This window comes from Orcinus orca, chromosome 10 (assembly GCF_937001465.1).
Source record: "Orcinus orca chromosome 10, mOrcOrc1.1, whole genome shotgun sequence".
NCBI lineage: Eukaryota > Metazoa > Chordata > Mammalia > Artiodactyla > Delphinidae > Orcinus > Orcinus orca.
In genome coordinates, this window is record NC_064568.1 from 96,425,687 (window position 1) to 96,439,248 (window position 13,562).

At 43.4% G+C, this 13,562-nt stretch overlaps 1 protein-coding gene and 1 long non-coding RNA gene across 12 annotated transcripts in view; one reads left to right on the plus strand and one right to left on the minus strand.

The window, feature by feature from the left end:
• Positions 1–13,562, plus strand: part of LOC125965553 (uncharacterized) — a 943,317-nt gene that overhangs the window by 523,116 nt on the left and 406,639 nt on the right. The window lies entirely within an intron of this gene.
• The window catches only part of PHACTR1 (phosphatase and actin regulator 1), a 548,258-nt gene that overhangs the window by 504,178 nt on the left and 30,518 nt on the right, over positions 1–13,562 (minus strand). For all 11 annotated transcript variants that reach the window (XM_033434884.2, XM_033434879.2, XM_033434878.2 and 8 more), the window contains one exon: positions 3,616–3,762. In XM_033434884.2, the coding sequence (XP_033290775.1) occupies positions 3,616–3,762 (147 nt within the window). The remainder of the gene's footprint in view (positions 1–3,615; positions 3,763–13,562) is intronic.

Here is a 13,562-nt window from a genome sequence, read left to right on the forward strand (position 1 = left end):
GAGGCAGGGTAAGGTCTTACGAGCTAAATGCCAGTGATGTTCATTACGGAGTGAGAACACAATTAGAAGCACTTGCTACGAATAGTGTGCACACACTCTTCTGTTACACGATGTCCTTTTAACACATTTGAATTTCTCAGGAAAAAAAAACTTCTTCCAGTGTTTTAAATGAGATCTAACGTGTCTGAGTAACTTTCAGCAAATACGTTGGCTTCATTCTCTCTAGCATGTATACTATCTTCAGCAAACAATCAACTGTCAATGTTTGCATATACTAAATGCTAAATAGAAGGTAAAAAGCCTACAAAAGAGGATCGTTTCGAAAAATGAAGTCATGGTTCAGAAAAAAATTGTGTTCTCTACTCTCTCAATTTAGACTGAACTTGAAATTAGCATCTTCATAAAGTGATGGAAGACCCACATTTTGCTGCTATTCTTTGACGGACTTGGGACTGTAGGATTATATGCTTCACTCAAGCTGTGGAGTTATTTCTGAAATGATATTAATAAGTACCATCAGGGACAGGGTGTAGTTGAAGGAATGCTTAAGTATTGAATCAATATTCAAAATGCTCAGTCCACTTTATCTGGCAAGTGTACACATTAGTTTTAAGGGAGTTGGTCCCCAGATGATTTCATGATATCATGATTTCCAAGTAAAATGAATATGTGTATATTTATTTCCTTGAAGCATTACTAAACCTCTCAAATATTAAACATGGGCTTATATAAAATGAGTGGGTGTGAGAAAGGGAATGCTAAGCATAAATAGTTTAAACCAATAAAGAATTTCTCTGGAAAGAATAAAGAGTAAGTGACTAGGGGTAGGAGAGGAGCGGGAAGAAAGGGCAGATGAACGCTTCCTTGCTTAATCGTTTATAAATTGTTGTTAAGAGACAAACAAAATTCTCTCTATGCCCAAATTATGTAATTTATCCAGAGTATGCAGGCTCCTCTCTTCAGCAATGCTGATAACGACGCTAATAGTTTAATTGCAAGTTGCTGCTCAAGGAGATAAACAAGGCTGTTTGCTTTTTAAACCGGGGGTTACAATTACTTTTAAACGCGAGGGAAAGGCACATCTGCGAGTAGATCTTACTATGTCAGAAAAGCAGCCCGAAGCCAGCTGGAAAATCAACAAAGCCCCAGGAGTGAGCTGCCGGCACAAAATTAGAGCAAAACCTCCCGATGTGAGCAGTGGAGCAGTGGGCGTGAGGCGTAGTAAACAGGCGGCAAACGTAGGTGGGCAGGGATAGAAAAGTTTTCGGTGGCCAGACCGTGCGCGTTTTCCCTGGGATTCCATCACAGAGAGGGACTGAGCACCCCTCCCTCTGCTGTCGGGCTCACAGTCACGCCTCTCACCCAGCCCTTGGCTTCAGCACCACCGAGAGGACAGCTCCCCTAGTCGCAGAGCAGAACCCTCAACAACTGCCCTCCTCCGTCCTTGAGAAACATCCTCTCCCACCGCATTCCTCTTTCTTGCTGCTGTCTTTCTTGACACTGTGCTTTTAAGGCTACTCTAAGGAACATATTCATAAGGGACTGGGAGCTCGTTTGGCTTGTTTATTTCCAGATGGAAGGGAGACAAGTCTTGTCTGAAAAGTCCAATCTTTTCATTGGCCTCCAGAGCAATTTACGCAGGATAAAAGACTGCAAGTCACTGGCTTTAATCTGGTGGCAAAAGGGTTCAGCCCAACTCAACAGTAGCAGAAACCTGAAACTCTTTTTTAGTGCTTTATTTTATTGTTTTGTTGTAAAAGCACCAGTAGTAGGTAAACAACCTTATTAACTGCCTCTTAAGCCCCCTTCCTTCTCTGCCAAGCCAAAGACACCAAGGGAATATACCAGAGTTTGATAGCAAAGGAATAATTCTTAATTTCTCTGGGTCAGAAAACAATCTCAATCCTAAAAGGAACTCTTCTCAGTCCTTTCCAAGACCCCTCACATCATATTCTGAACCTGGAACATACAAGTGAAGGATTAATAGTTCCAAACGAAGACCATAGGCTACTACAGCCTGCCACAAAAACTGTCAAAGCCTCCTCCAATAAAGTCCTCTTTCTCCAGTGCCAAATCCAGAGGCAAACATTTCAGGGGTGACGAGAAAACACAGGGTTAAAAAAATCAAAATCATCGAGACAGGAAAATTACACTCCAAAGAACTTGGCTACTTCGGCACATTCAGTTACCATCCTATCGGTCATAAAATATGGTTCCTTAGCCAACACATCTTGTTTCTTTATGCAGAGTTTTCTCTTTTGTTCAAACTTCTCAATAATGTGTAAAATAGTCATTATCTGAAGTTTCTCTTTGTTCCAGCACACACACACACACACACACACACACACACACACACACACACACACACTTTGTTTGATTCAGTTCCATTTTCAAGTGCTGAGTTTCCTAAAGAAAAAGGTATTGATATCATGTTCTTTTTAAACTTATTTTGAAGGAGGATCTTCAGGAAATGCCCTCACTCTTTTTGCACTGGAGTTGCGAGAATACCAAGGGATTCTAGAAAGGAAGAGACACAAGCTTGGAGGGAGAGACTTAGCAGTCTTTCAGAAAAGGCAGCCCCGTGAAGTTAGTAGCGAACAACTTCCTCTGGGTGATAGTGACCATCTACTAGTAACAGGAGGTGAGGTCTGCCTGTGAATCCGGAGCTGCAGCAGCAGTGGAGACAGCGGACACTGGGTGCTTCCTTTCAGGTAACCCTGACAGCTCTCAGTTTGACTCCCTGAATCCCTCAGTCTTCTCTGTGGTTCATTTCTTCCTTCTTTCTTTCTCCCTCCCTTCCTTTTCCTTCCTCCCTCTCTCCGGCCCTCTCTCCTTCCCTTCCTTCCTCTGTCCTCCTCTCTTCTCCTTCCCCCTTCTTTCCCTCCCTCCTCCACGTCAGTTACCCTTTTCACTTAATTCCATCTGGGCCACTTTGGGCACCAGTTCTAGTGACAGCTTCCTATCATCACCCCATATGCATCCTATAGACCATACTATTATTATCATCACTACGGTTGCTTGCCAAGTGCTTGGTCCCGTTCCCAGCTGTGATCCCCGCCCGGCCCCTCCTCACTCCAAAACCGCAGCAGGCGTGTATCAACCCGGCAAAATCACCAGAGTCTGAACGTCACCAACAAGTTCCACCCTGTAGTAGCCCCACCAGCAAACCACACCAGCGGAGCCTTGCCAAACCCTCTGCCCACAGCCGGTGGAGCATCCCGACCCAGCTCTCGGCTACGCCTACGATCATTGTTATCAGTGACAACACATCCTTCGCTTCAAGGAAGGGGAAAGCCCGCGTGCGACTCCCCGGCGGAGGCAGGGCTCCACGCACTACCCTCCCCCACCTGCTCAACACACACACACACACAGACACACACACACACACACACACAAATACACACATACACACACACCTCCTTACTCGGCACACAAAGAGAGCGAGCGAGCGAGCGAGCGAGCGCCAGGGACCCGGCTGGGTAGGAAGTGGGGCGGAGGGGAGGGCACGGCCGCGAGGGGGAGGGGGACCACAGGAGGGGCTGGGGGCCGAGCCAGCCGGGGAGGAGGGAAGGAAGCGGCGTGGCGGAGAGAGCAAGGCAAGAGCTTCGTCCTCACCTGCCCCCAGGGTGAAGGAGATCCTGGCCTCCGCGAGGTACGGAGTGTCGCTCTTGGAGCGGACTCTTCTGATGGGCCGCCGGTCTATATCGTCCTCCGAAGATGCCGCCATTAATGTGGGAGGCAGAAGCAGGGTCGCCCGGCGAGCTGAGGGAGGAGATGGAGAGAGACGGAGGGAGGCGGAAAAAGGGGGGGAGGGGAAGGAAGAGGCTCACCCGCAGGGCAAGGGGGAGGGCAGAGGGGGATGGGAGAGGAAGGGAAAGGGGGCGGGGAGGGAGGGGGGAAGAGAGGGGAAAGGAGAGAAGAGGGAGAGAGAAAGAAAGAGAGCAAAGGAGAGAAAAGGGGGAGGGGAGAGAAAGAAAACCCGTTAAGGATTTATGGACTGGAGCAGGGATCGGCCCAGGCCCGGCGTGTGCTCAGGGCTCCCCGTCATTGCACTCAGCCACAGGGCCAACGGGTCAGTGCCCCGGACGGACACCCCGCCTCCTGCCCGCAGCCCCAGTTCTCAGCTCTTGGCACAGGTAGGCTAATGCGAAAGGCAGGACTCCGAAGCAAGGATGCCCAGTCAGCACTGTGCCCTCTCCCGCCAAAGGCACTTACTCCGCTTGCTTTTCAAGTGCACACGAGGGTCTCCTCAACCCACAGGATTCTCTGGGCTGAGGATGCCCGACCAGATAGCCCAGCTTCAGCTTTCCTTGCGTGAGTTATTATTCCTGGGGTGCGAGCCTAGGCCCAGCTGGTCATGGAAGAGAGCACGCTATATCGAGTACCCCTCTGCTCCCTCTTCCCCAACCTGGAGCTCAAATAGAGATGGAACCAGATCTGGACTCCCTGGAAGCTCTCTTGCAGGCCCCCGTTGAGCCCTAGAGGTGGAGGACAGAGGGAAAGTGTATATAACTTTGGGGGCAGTTTGGCAGTAAAGTTTCTAGAGTTGATATTCTGAATGTAGACTAGACATATTCATGCAGAATTGAGTGGCTTTCTTACCACCACGGGTTTCTAGGATATGTTTAGCTCTACGGAAGTACCCATTCGGCTTTTTATTTGGCGATTTAGAGCATGAATAATAGTCTTTGGATTGGACCTGGAATCTCTATAACTCTCTACCATTGTTTCTGAAGGAGAGGGTGAAGATCAAGGGCACCTTACATTTCTTTGAATGTTTGCACTGCAACCTTCCCATGTTACACAGCAGCCAAACCTAGAAAGGTTTCTGGAGTGTGAGTCACAATGGTTCGCTGCCCCTACTGAACCTATTGATGGGCTCAACTCTTTGATATCTGTCTTCCGGCAGCTTCAGTCACGTCTTCTTGTGGCCCGACGTTGCCACATTTCTTTCTAATGAGAGCCCACCTGGAGTACACAGATAAATGTTACCTTGATTCCCTCCCTGCTACAAAGGAAATCTCAGTGTCAATTCATGCCCTTCAATCTCAGAGGATGAAGTACTGCTTCAGCTCTGCAAGACTTCCCTCTCCATTTCACCTGTCGTTTCTAATTCTTACCCTGTATCCTTGCGCCCGCCCTAGAATCTTCAGTCTCTTTACGCTGGTCTCTTGTCGGGAGCCACATAGGAAGTGCCTTTGAGTTACAGCACAGACGAGACCCGTAGTGTCAAGCAAAGTTGATGCTATCGGGTACAAATATGGAGAGGCAAAGTTCTCCTCTGCAAAGCTGATGCTGTCAGACACATATATGGAAAAGCAAAGCTTCCTGAACATAGGGTTTTTTACACTCCCCCTACCCTGTTGAGGCCTCCTGGTGGCTGGTGCCTTGCAATCGGTCTCTCTTGCCCAGTGCTGTAAGCTGGGCCCTCCCTGGAGGAGAAACCTGGGTTCCCGAAGACATGTGACCAGAGCCGGGGCCCCGCCAGTTGGCGAAGGAATCCCAGGGCAGGTGCTGGGCGTGGAGGCCACGGGGGCATAGGCTACCAAGGTGACAGAGAACTGACCTTCTCTGGGGGCACTGCACCTCGCACACCTCACATCTCCCTGCTTGGCCCCGGAGGATGGCTGGTTAGCCAGAGACGGGTAAGATTCCTCAGGGAAGGAACAACCTAAGACAGGCACAGTCGCAGAGGGGCCATCAGGAGAGAACTTGGGGGCCAACAGAGGTGGGGCATAGACCCTCACCCCCCAACTTTGCAGGAGCCTGAACCCTCACCCCTTTTGATGGAGGTCTCTTGTCCCCATGGCTGCTTCGCTTCCCACGCCCAGCTCAGATGGGAACCCAGGTAGCAGACAAGAGACCTGGCCAATGGCAACTGCTCTCCCGCCGCAGCAGGGCTTTGTTTCCCATTTCCTCCGTGGACCACAGCTTTCCTCTGTGTGGTAGCAAGGCTTTGCTCTGTGTGGTTCCCCTTGTCTTCCCCTGCCTTTGCCTAAAGTGATTTTGTAGGATTGCTATTGGGGTTGGGAAATATTCCCAGTTCCGATGGAGGGTTTAAGGAAAGATCCCAACTAGGGAAAAGCCAAGAAAGATTGTAATCACTCCGGCTCCCTTGATGACTACACCTGAGATCCCCACTCCCGGGCCAGGGCATTGGGCTCGGGGAAATACGACAGGAATGTTTTTGTGGCAAGAACCTACTTTACAAAGTAAATTGGATGAGTTATGGCCTCCCTGGGGAGTTAAAGATATACTAGGAAATTCTTGGGTTTGGTGGCGGGGAAGGTTTTTATTACAATGGGTATATGCGAAATTAGATAGGGTAAGCTTTAAGGCAAATATATATAAGCTTTACTGCTCTTTTTATAAGAATAGATATAAGGGACAAATTATATTTTGTAAATATTTTGCAAAGGACCTTGGTGACAGATTTAAGGTACAATGCCCTCCACAAAGACCCCCTAGGGTTAGTACATTTATAGCACCTTGTTTTGATGTTAAAGGTAAAATGTTACGGCCTGAAGGCATTTATAGATTGTAAAAGAGTAATGTGTTTGAGTTTGTGTTTTGTGTAACCAGCTAACTAAACAGAACATACAGGTATAAGAACATTTACTTCTGGGAAGAATAATGGAACCGCAGATAAAGTTCCTGACCTAGATGTGACCAAGATGTACCTAACCACAGGGGATGAAAGAGACTATAGAGATCAGAAGACTACTTGACCATAAAAACCTGTTTAACCTGTTGATGTAATCTGCTGACGAAAATGACCTTTGTTTTATGGCTTTGTACCTTTGTTTTTGATCTTTGTTTTATGGCTTGTAAGGGGTTTTTGGCGAGGGAACTAGATTGTTAAGATTGAAAGTGAGATTGCCTCACAGTATAAAAGCTTCGGAATTATGAAAATAAATTTGGCAGATCCTTGCATCCTCTGAGGTGTCTTGTGTTCTGTCCACGCCGACTCCGTCTCCCCTTTCGGTGAAACCTGTTCAGCTGGGGCTGGTCCCCGGCAGTCTCTTACTTCACACATAGGTAGCAACTCTCCATCTGCCCTAGCCTTGCCGCCTCCTCAATCTCTACCATACTATTTCTCTCCCATTCTGTTTACCCTTCCTGTGGAACGCTTGGCCCCATAGGCTTCATTTTTTCACTCTTAATCCCCTCCTTGCATCCCTACCACTACTTTTTATCCCCACCACTCAAAGTTACTTTAAAGGTCATCAACATCCTTTCAACAGTTAAGTCCATTTCTTTCTTGAGTAATCTATCCTTCTTGAAATAATCTCCTCCTTTGTCCTCCCTGTACTAGACTAACTTCCTAATCACTAGATTTCTAATAGCCGGTTCCCTGCGTGTTAATTTGAAAATGCATATCCTGGCATTCAGGGCCCTTTATGACCTGACTTCCATCTGGCTTTCCAAATTCATCTCATTATTTCCCTACAGTCTGTTCAGAGTTGTCCAAACAAGCCTGACTCATTTCTGCATCTGTACATTTCCTTGTTTTGTACACCACGAATTTCTTCCCCATAAACTTTCCATGTTCTCCCTCAGAAATGTGAGATAACTGACCCACTAGTCTGTGGCATGAATCCAGTACGTAGTAAATGCTCAATAGATATTCTTTTAATACAAAAAAGAGAGGAGAGGGAGAAAGCAAGGGAGCAAAGAAGGAGAGAATGGGAAAAAAGGAGTGAAGGAGGGTTATGTAACTAATGAGTAAATGAGTAGCTAAATTGGGGACCAAATCCATGCCTGACCTCAAATCCTGTCTTTAACCAGTACATTGATTTGCTAAGTAGATATATTTGGTTGACTATCCATATTTTAAATTCATTTTCTATGATACTTGCCTCCTTATTACTTCCCATTTATCTCTGTTAAACATAGATTAAAAATGGATGCCTCCTATCCCAGGAGGAACAACAGGGGTATTTGGCTCATCAAATGAACCATGAAGGTTAATGCTTTTCGATGATTAATCAGGCTGCAAACCAATGTGATTTTAACATTTAGGGGCAAGCTCTTAAGGACGTGCAAAAGTAGGGAAATAAACTCCAACAGTTCTGCATACTGTATAAACTATACCTCTCTTTGAATTAATGCAGTGCTATCTGATTGTTCAAATTGTTTGGGATTTCCCAACCCCTTGTATTTTCATTCATCAGCCATGTCTTTAAAAAAATAAACAATAAAGTCATCTGAAGGAATACCTAGTCTTAGCTTTCTCTGTTTCTTTGATGTTACATAATAATGGTTCTTCACATAGAGAAATAAATATTTGAATTTCTGTTTCTTATTCATTCAACATTTTAGAGGATTAGGAACTAATAATGCTACAATTTTAGGTTTACCTCTCTTCAAAAGAGTTTAAATGTACTTTCATATTATCTCTTTCATATGGACTATTACTATTGAAATAATTCTAGATATATTTTTTCAAAAGAGACATAAAAATACTACATCTATCCGCATGTTCTTGAATTATCTTATGATATTTTCATTTCTGACTATTACCTTCCAGTTTTTTGGCTTCCATAATTTACTGTCTTCTTTGTCTCATCTATGTTTTCCCATTATCTTTTCACTTTGCCTCTCTTTTTCTCTCCCATATTTCTTAGTTTTTTATAATTCCCCTACAAAGTCAGTCCCAGATCATGTATCTCACTCTTATCCTGTATGAAGGATTCACTCCTTTATGAAGTTCTTACTCTTGTGGGCTTGTCCCAATGTTTCCACATTCTTTATTCTTGGATTCCTTTCATATATATGACCTTTCATCATAAAATATCGGACTAAGTAACATCAGGGGAAGAGCCCTGGGGTGGGAATCAGGGCTGGTGGAGGCTGCTTCCAGTCCTACCACTACCTCACCAAGTACCACTGGGTAAGTCACCCTGTCCCCTCAGCTAGAGAAGTGCAACCTCTGGCACAAAAGCAGACACGTAGGTTGTAGGAACAGAATAGAGCATCCAGAAATGAACCCACGCTTATACGGTCAATGAATCCATGACAGAAGAGGCAAGAATACACAATGGGGAAAAGACAGCCTCTTTAATCAGTGGTGTTGGGAAAACTGGACAGCTACCTGCAAAAGAATCAAACTGGACTACTTTCTCACACCATATACAAAAACAAAAAGCAAAACCCAAAAAACTCCAAATGGACTTAAATGTAAGACCTGAAACCATAAAACTCCTAGAAGAAAACATAGGAAGTATGCCCACTGACAACAGTCTTAGCAATATTTTTTTGATATGTCTCCTGAGGCAAGGGAAACAAAAGCAAAAATAAACATATGGGACAGCACCAAACTGAAAAGCTTTTGCACAGTGAAGGAAACTATCAACAAAATGAAAAGGCTGCCTACTGAATGGGAGAAGATATTTGCAAATGATATATCTGATAAAGAGTTAATATCCCAAATATACAAAGCACTCATACAACTCAACATAAAAAAATAATCAACTCGATTAAAAAATGAGCAGAGGATGTAAAACAGACATTCTTTCAAAGAAGACAAATGTCCAGCAGGCCCATAAAAAGATGCCCAATATCACCAGTCATTAGGGAAATGCAAGTTGAAACCACAGTGGGATGTCACTTCATGCCTGTCAGAATGGCTTTTATTGGGGAGATAACAAATAGCAGGTGTTGTCAAGGATGCGGAAAACAGTGTGGAGGTTCCTCAGAAAGTTGGAAATAGAACTACCGTGCAATACAGCAATTCTACTCCTGGGTATTTGTCCAAAGTAAACAAAAATGTGGATCTGAGAAATGTCCAACTTTATGTTCACTGCAGCACTGTTTACAGTGTCAAGGATGTGGAAACAACCTGGGTGCCCATCAATGGATGAATGGATAGAGAAAATGTGGTATATATATTCAGTGGAATATTACTCAACCATAAAAAAAGAATGAGGTCTTGCCATTTGTGACAACGTGGATGGACCTGGATGGGATGGAGGACAGATACCATGTGATCACACTTATATGAAGAACAAATGAACAAACATAACAAAATGGAAGTGGAGTTGTAGATGCTGAGAATAGACTGGTGGTTGCTGGGAGAAGGGATTGGGGAGTGAGAGAAATGGGTGAGGGATATTAAGAGGTATAAACTTCCAGTCACAAAATAAATGAATCATGGGTAAGATATGTATATTGTGGGGATTATAGTAAGTATGTAATATCTTTGTATGGTGACATATTGTAACTAGACTTACCAACGGTGACCAATTTGAAATGTATAGAAATATGGAATCACTATGTCATGCACCAGGAACTAACATAGTGTTGTAGGTTAATTATACTTCAAAAATAAACAAACAAATGAACTCATAGAAAAAGAGATCAGATTTGTGGTTACCAGAGGTGGGAGTGGGATGGGGAATTGGATGAAGGTGGTCAAATGGTACACACTTCAGGTTATAAGATAAATAAGTACTAGGGATGTAATATACAACAGGATAAATATGATTAACACTGCTGTATCTCATATATGAAAGTTGTTAAGAAGTATGTGCTAAGAGTTCTCATCACAAGGTAAAATATATTTCTTTTTACTTTGTATCCATATGAGATGATGGATGTTCACTAAACTTATTGTGGTCATCGTTTCATGATGTATGTAAGTCAAATCATTATGCTGTGCACCTTAAACTTATACAGTGCTGTATATATCTCAATAAAACTGGTAGGAAAAAAATGTGAGCATCAGACAACGTGACCTTAAGGCCCTACCGAACTCTAATACTCTATAAGTATTTACAGCTATTCTTGTATCTCTACTTCTTTCCATAAATATCCATGGCATATTTTGTCTCTTAATCTAAGAAAATACATTGTTCCTTTGATTTGTAACCAATTATATTTAGGAAACCACATGGTATCCATACTTCTCTCAAGTGATTTCATATTGTTCAACTCTGTTTTATGTAACTATACATCCTTTAGAATCTGTTTCTTTTTCCTCATACTGTTTGCATCAGGTGGCAACACCCATATGATTGTTGGTGGTTTGCGTGTGTATGGATGTGTGGATGTGGGTGTGTGTATAGAAGGGATTGAATTCAACCATGACCTCAACAACTTCCAAATACAGTGGGTTTTTTTGTTTGTTTGTTTTTATTTTCTAAGATTGCTCTTTTTGAATGTGATTGCTGACTCAGGATAAGGGCCATTTTTGTTTCTTTCTGTTTTCTTTTTTTTCCTAAAGCCAGTCAATATTTTAACACTAAAGACACCTATATGCATGTTATATCCAGAGCTAGAGTCAGAAAAACAGAGGCAGCACGATAAGGGGCTCAAAAAATAACATTTTATACATCCATCACCGGCATGGAAGAGGATGGAGATGGGGAGGGGAGGAAGAAAGAAGAGTGTAATATTTCATCCTGACTAACTCTTCAGGTGAGAAGCTTATCCTTTAAAAATATTACTCAGGGCTTCTCTGGTGGCGCAGTGGTTGAGAGTCCGCCTGCCAATGCAGGGGACACGGGTTCGTGCCCCGGTCCGGGAAGATCCCACATGCCGCAGAGCGGCTGGGCCCGTAAGCCATGGCCGCTGAGCCTGTGCGTCCGGAGCCTGTGCTCCGCAACGGGAGAGGCCACAGCAGTGAGAGGCCTGTGTACCACAAAAAAATAAAAAATAAAAATAAAAATGTTACTGAACGTGTGCTTCTAGGATACCTCTACATCAATATCACTTGGAATACTTGTTAAAATGTACATTTTTCAGGCTCCCAACCTGGATCTATGGAATTCTGAGGGGATAAGACCTGGGTACCTAGATTTTCAAAATATTCTTAACTATGTCCACTCTCATCACTTGTGTTCAGTATTATACTGGAGGTCTTGGCCAGGGCAATAAAGTAAGTAAAAGAAATTAAAAAGTATCATAACTGGAGAGCAAAAATACAATAAAATTGTGATTAGACATCTATGTTATGATTGTATATGTACATAATCCATAAGGATCTAGACTATTATAAATAGTGAATTTGACAGCATCACTGGATATAATAGCAGTAGAAAATAATGATTTGTTTCTATATACTAGCAAAATAGAACATGTAATTTTAAAAGGACCATTTACAATAGCATCAAAACCATCAAATATCTGTGAATAAATCTAACAGTTGGTGAGCAAGACTTCTACATGAAAACCTACAAAAAAATTCCTGAAGGAAATTAACAAGACCTAAGTAAGTGGGGAGTGGGGGGAATATACCATGCTTATGCTCATGGACTGAAAGACCCACTAGTGTTAAGGCATCAGTCTCTTCAAATTGATCTATAGAGTCAATGAAACTCCAATCAAAATCCCAGCTTTTTTTTTTTTTTTGCGGTACGCGGGCCTCTCACCGCTGTGGCCTCTCCCGTTGCGGAGCACGGGCTCCGGACGCGCAGGCTCAGCGGCCATGGCTCACGGGCCCAGCCGCTCCGTGGCATGTGGGATCTTCCCGGACCACAGCACGAACCCGTGTCCCCTGCATCGGCAGGCGGACTCTCAACCACTGCGCCACCAGGGAAGCCCCCAGCCTTTTTTTTTCCTTTCAATTTGACAAGCTGATTTTAAAATATATATGAAAATGCAAAGGGCCAAGACTAGTCAGGAAAATCTTGACAAATTAAAAAATAACTGGACTATTTATTGTAGAAGATACCAAGACATTATAAAGGTATAGAATTCAAAAACAAAGTAAGATACAGTAGTCCCCCCTTATCTATGGTTTTGCTTTCTGGATTTTAGTTACCTGTGGCCAATTGCAGGCTGAAAATATTAAATGAAAAATTCCAGAAATAAACAATTCATAAGTTTTAAATCGCATGCTGTTCTGAGTAGCATGATGAAATCTCGTGCCCACCCATTCTGTCCAGGCCAGGATGTGAAACATCCCGTTGTCCAGCATATCCCAATCTTAGTCACCTAGTAGCCACCTCAGTTATCAGATCTACTGTTGCAGCACGGCAGTGCTTGTGTTCAGGTAACCCCTATTCTACTTTATAATGGCCCCAAAACGCAAGAGTAGTGTTGCTGGCGATTTGGATATGCCGAAGAGGAGCCATGAAGTGCTTCCTTTAAGTGAAAAGGTGAATGTTCTTGACTTAATAAGGAAGGAAAAAGATTATATGCTGAGGTTGCTAAGACTGACAGAAAGAACAAATCTTCCATCCTTTAAATTGTGAAGAAGGAAAAAACAATTTGTGATAGTTTTGTTGTTTTACCTTAGACTGAATAAGTTCCAGCCATAGTGTGTGATAAACGCTTAGTTAAGATGGAAAAGGCATTAAATTTGTACAATAAGATACTTCGAAATACAGAGAGATAGATCACATTCACATAAATTTTATTATATTCTATTGTTAAAATTGCTCTCTTTTATTATTAATGTTTTAAATCTCTTACTGTGCCTAATTTATAAATTGAACTTTAATATAGGTATGAATATATAGGAAAAAAACAGTATATATAGGATTCAGTACTATCCAAGGTTTCAGGCATCCACTGGGGGGCTTGGAATATATCTCCCACAGATAAGGGTGGACTACTGT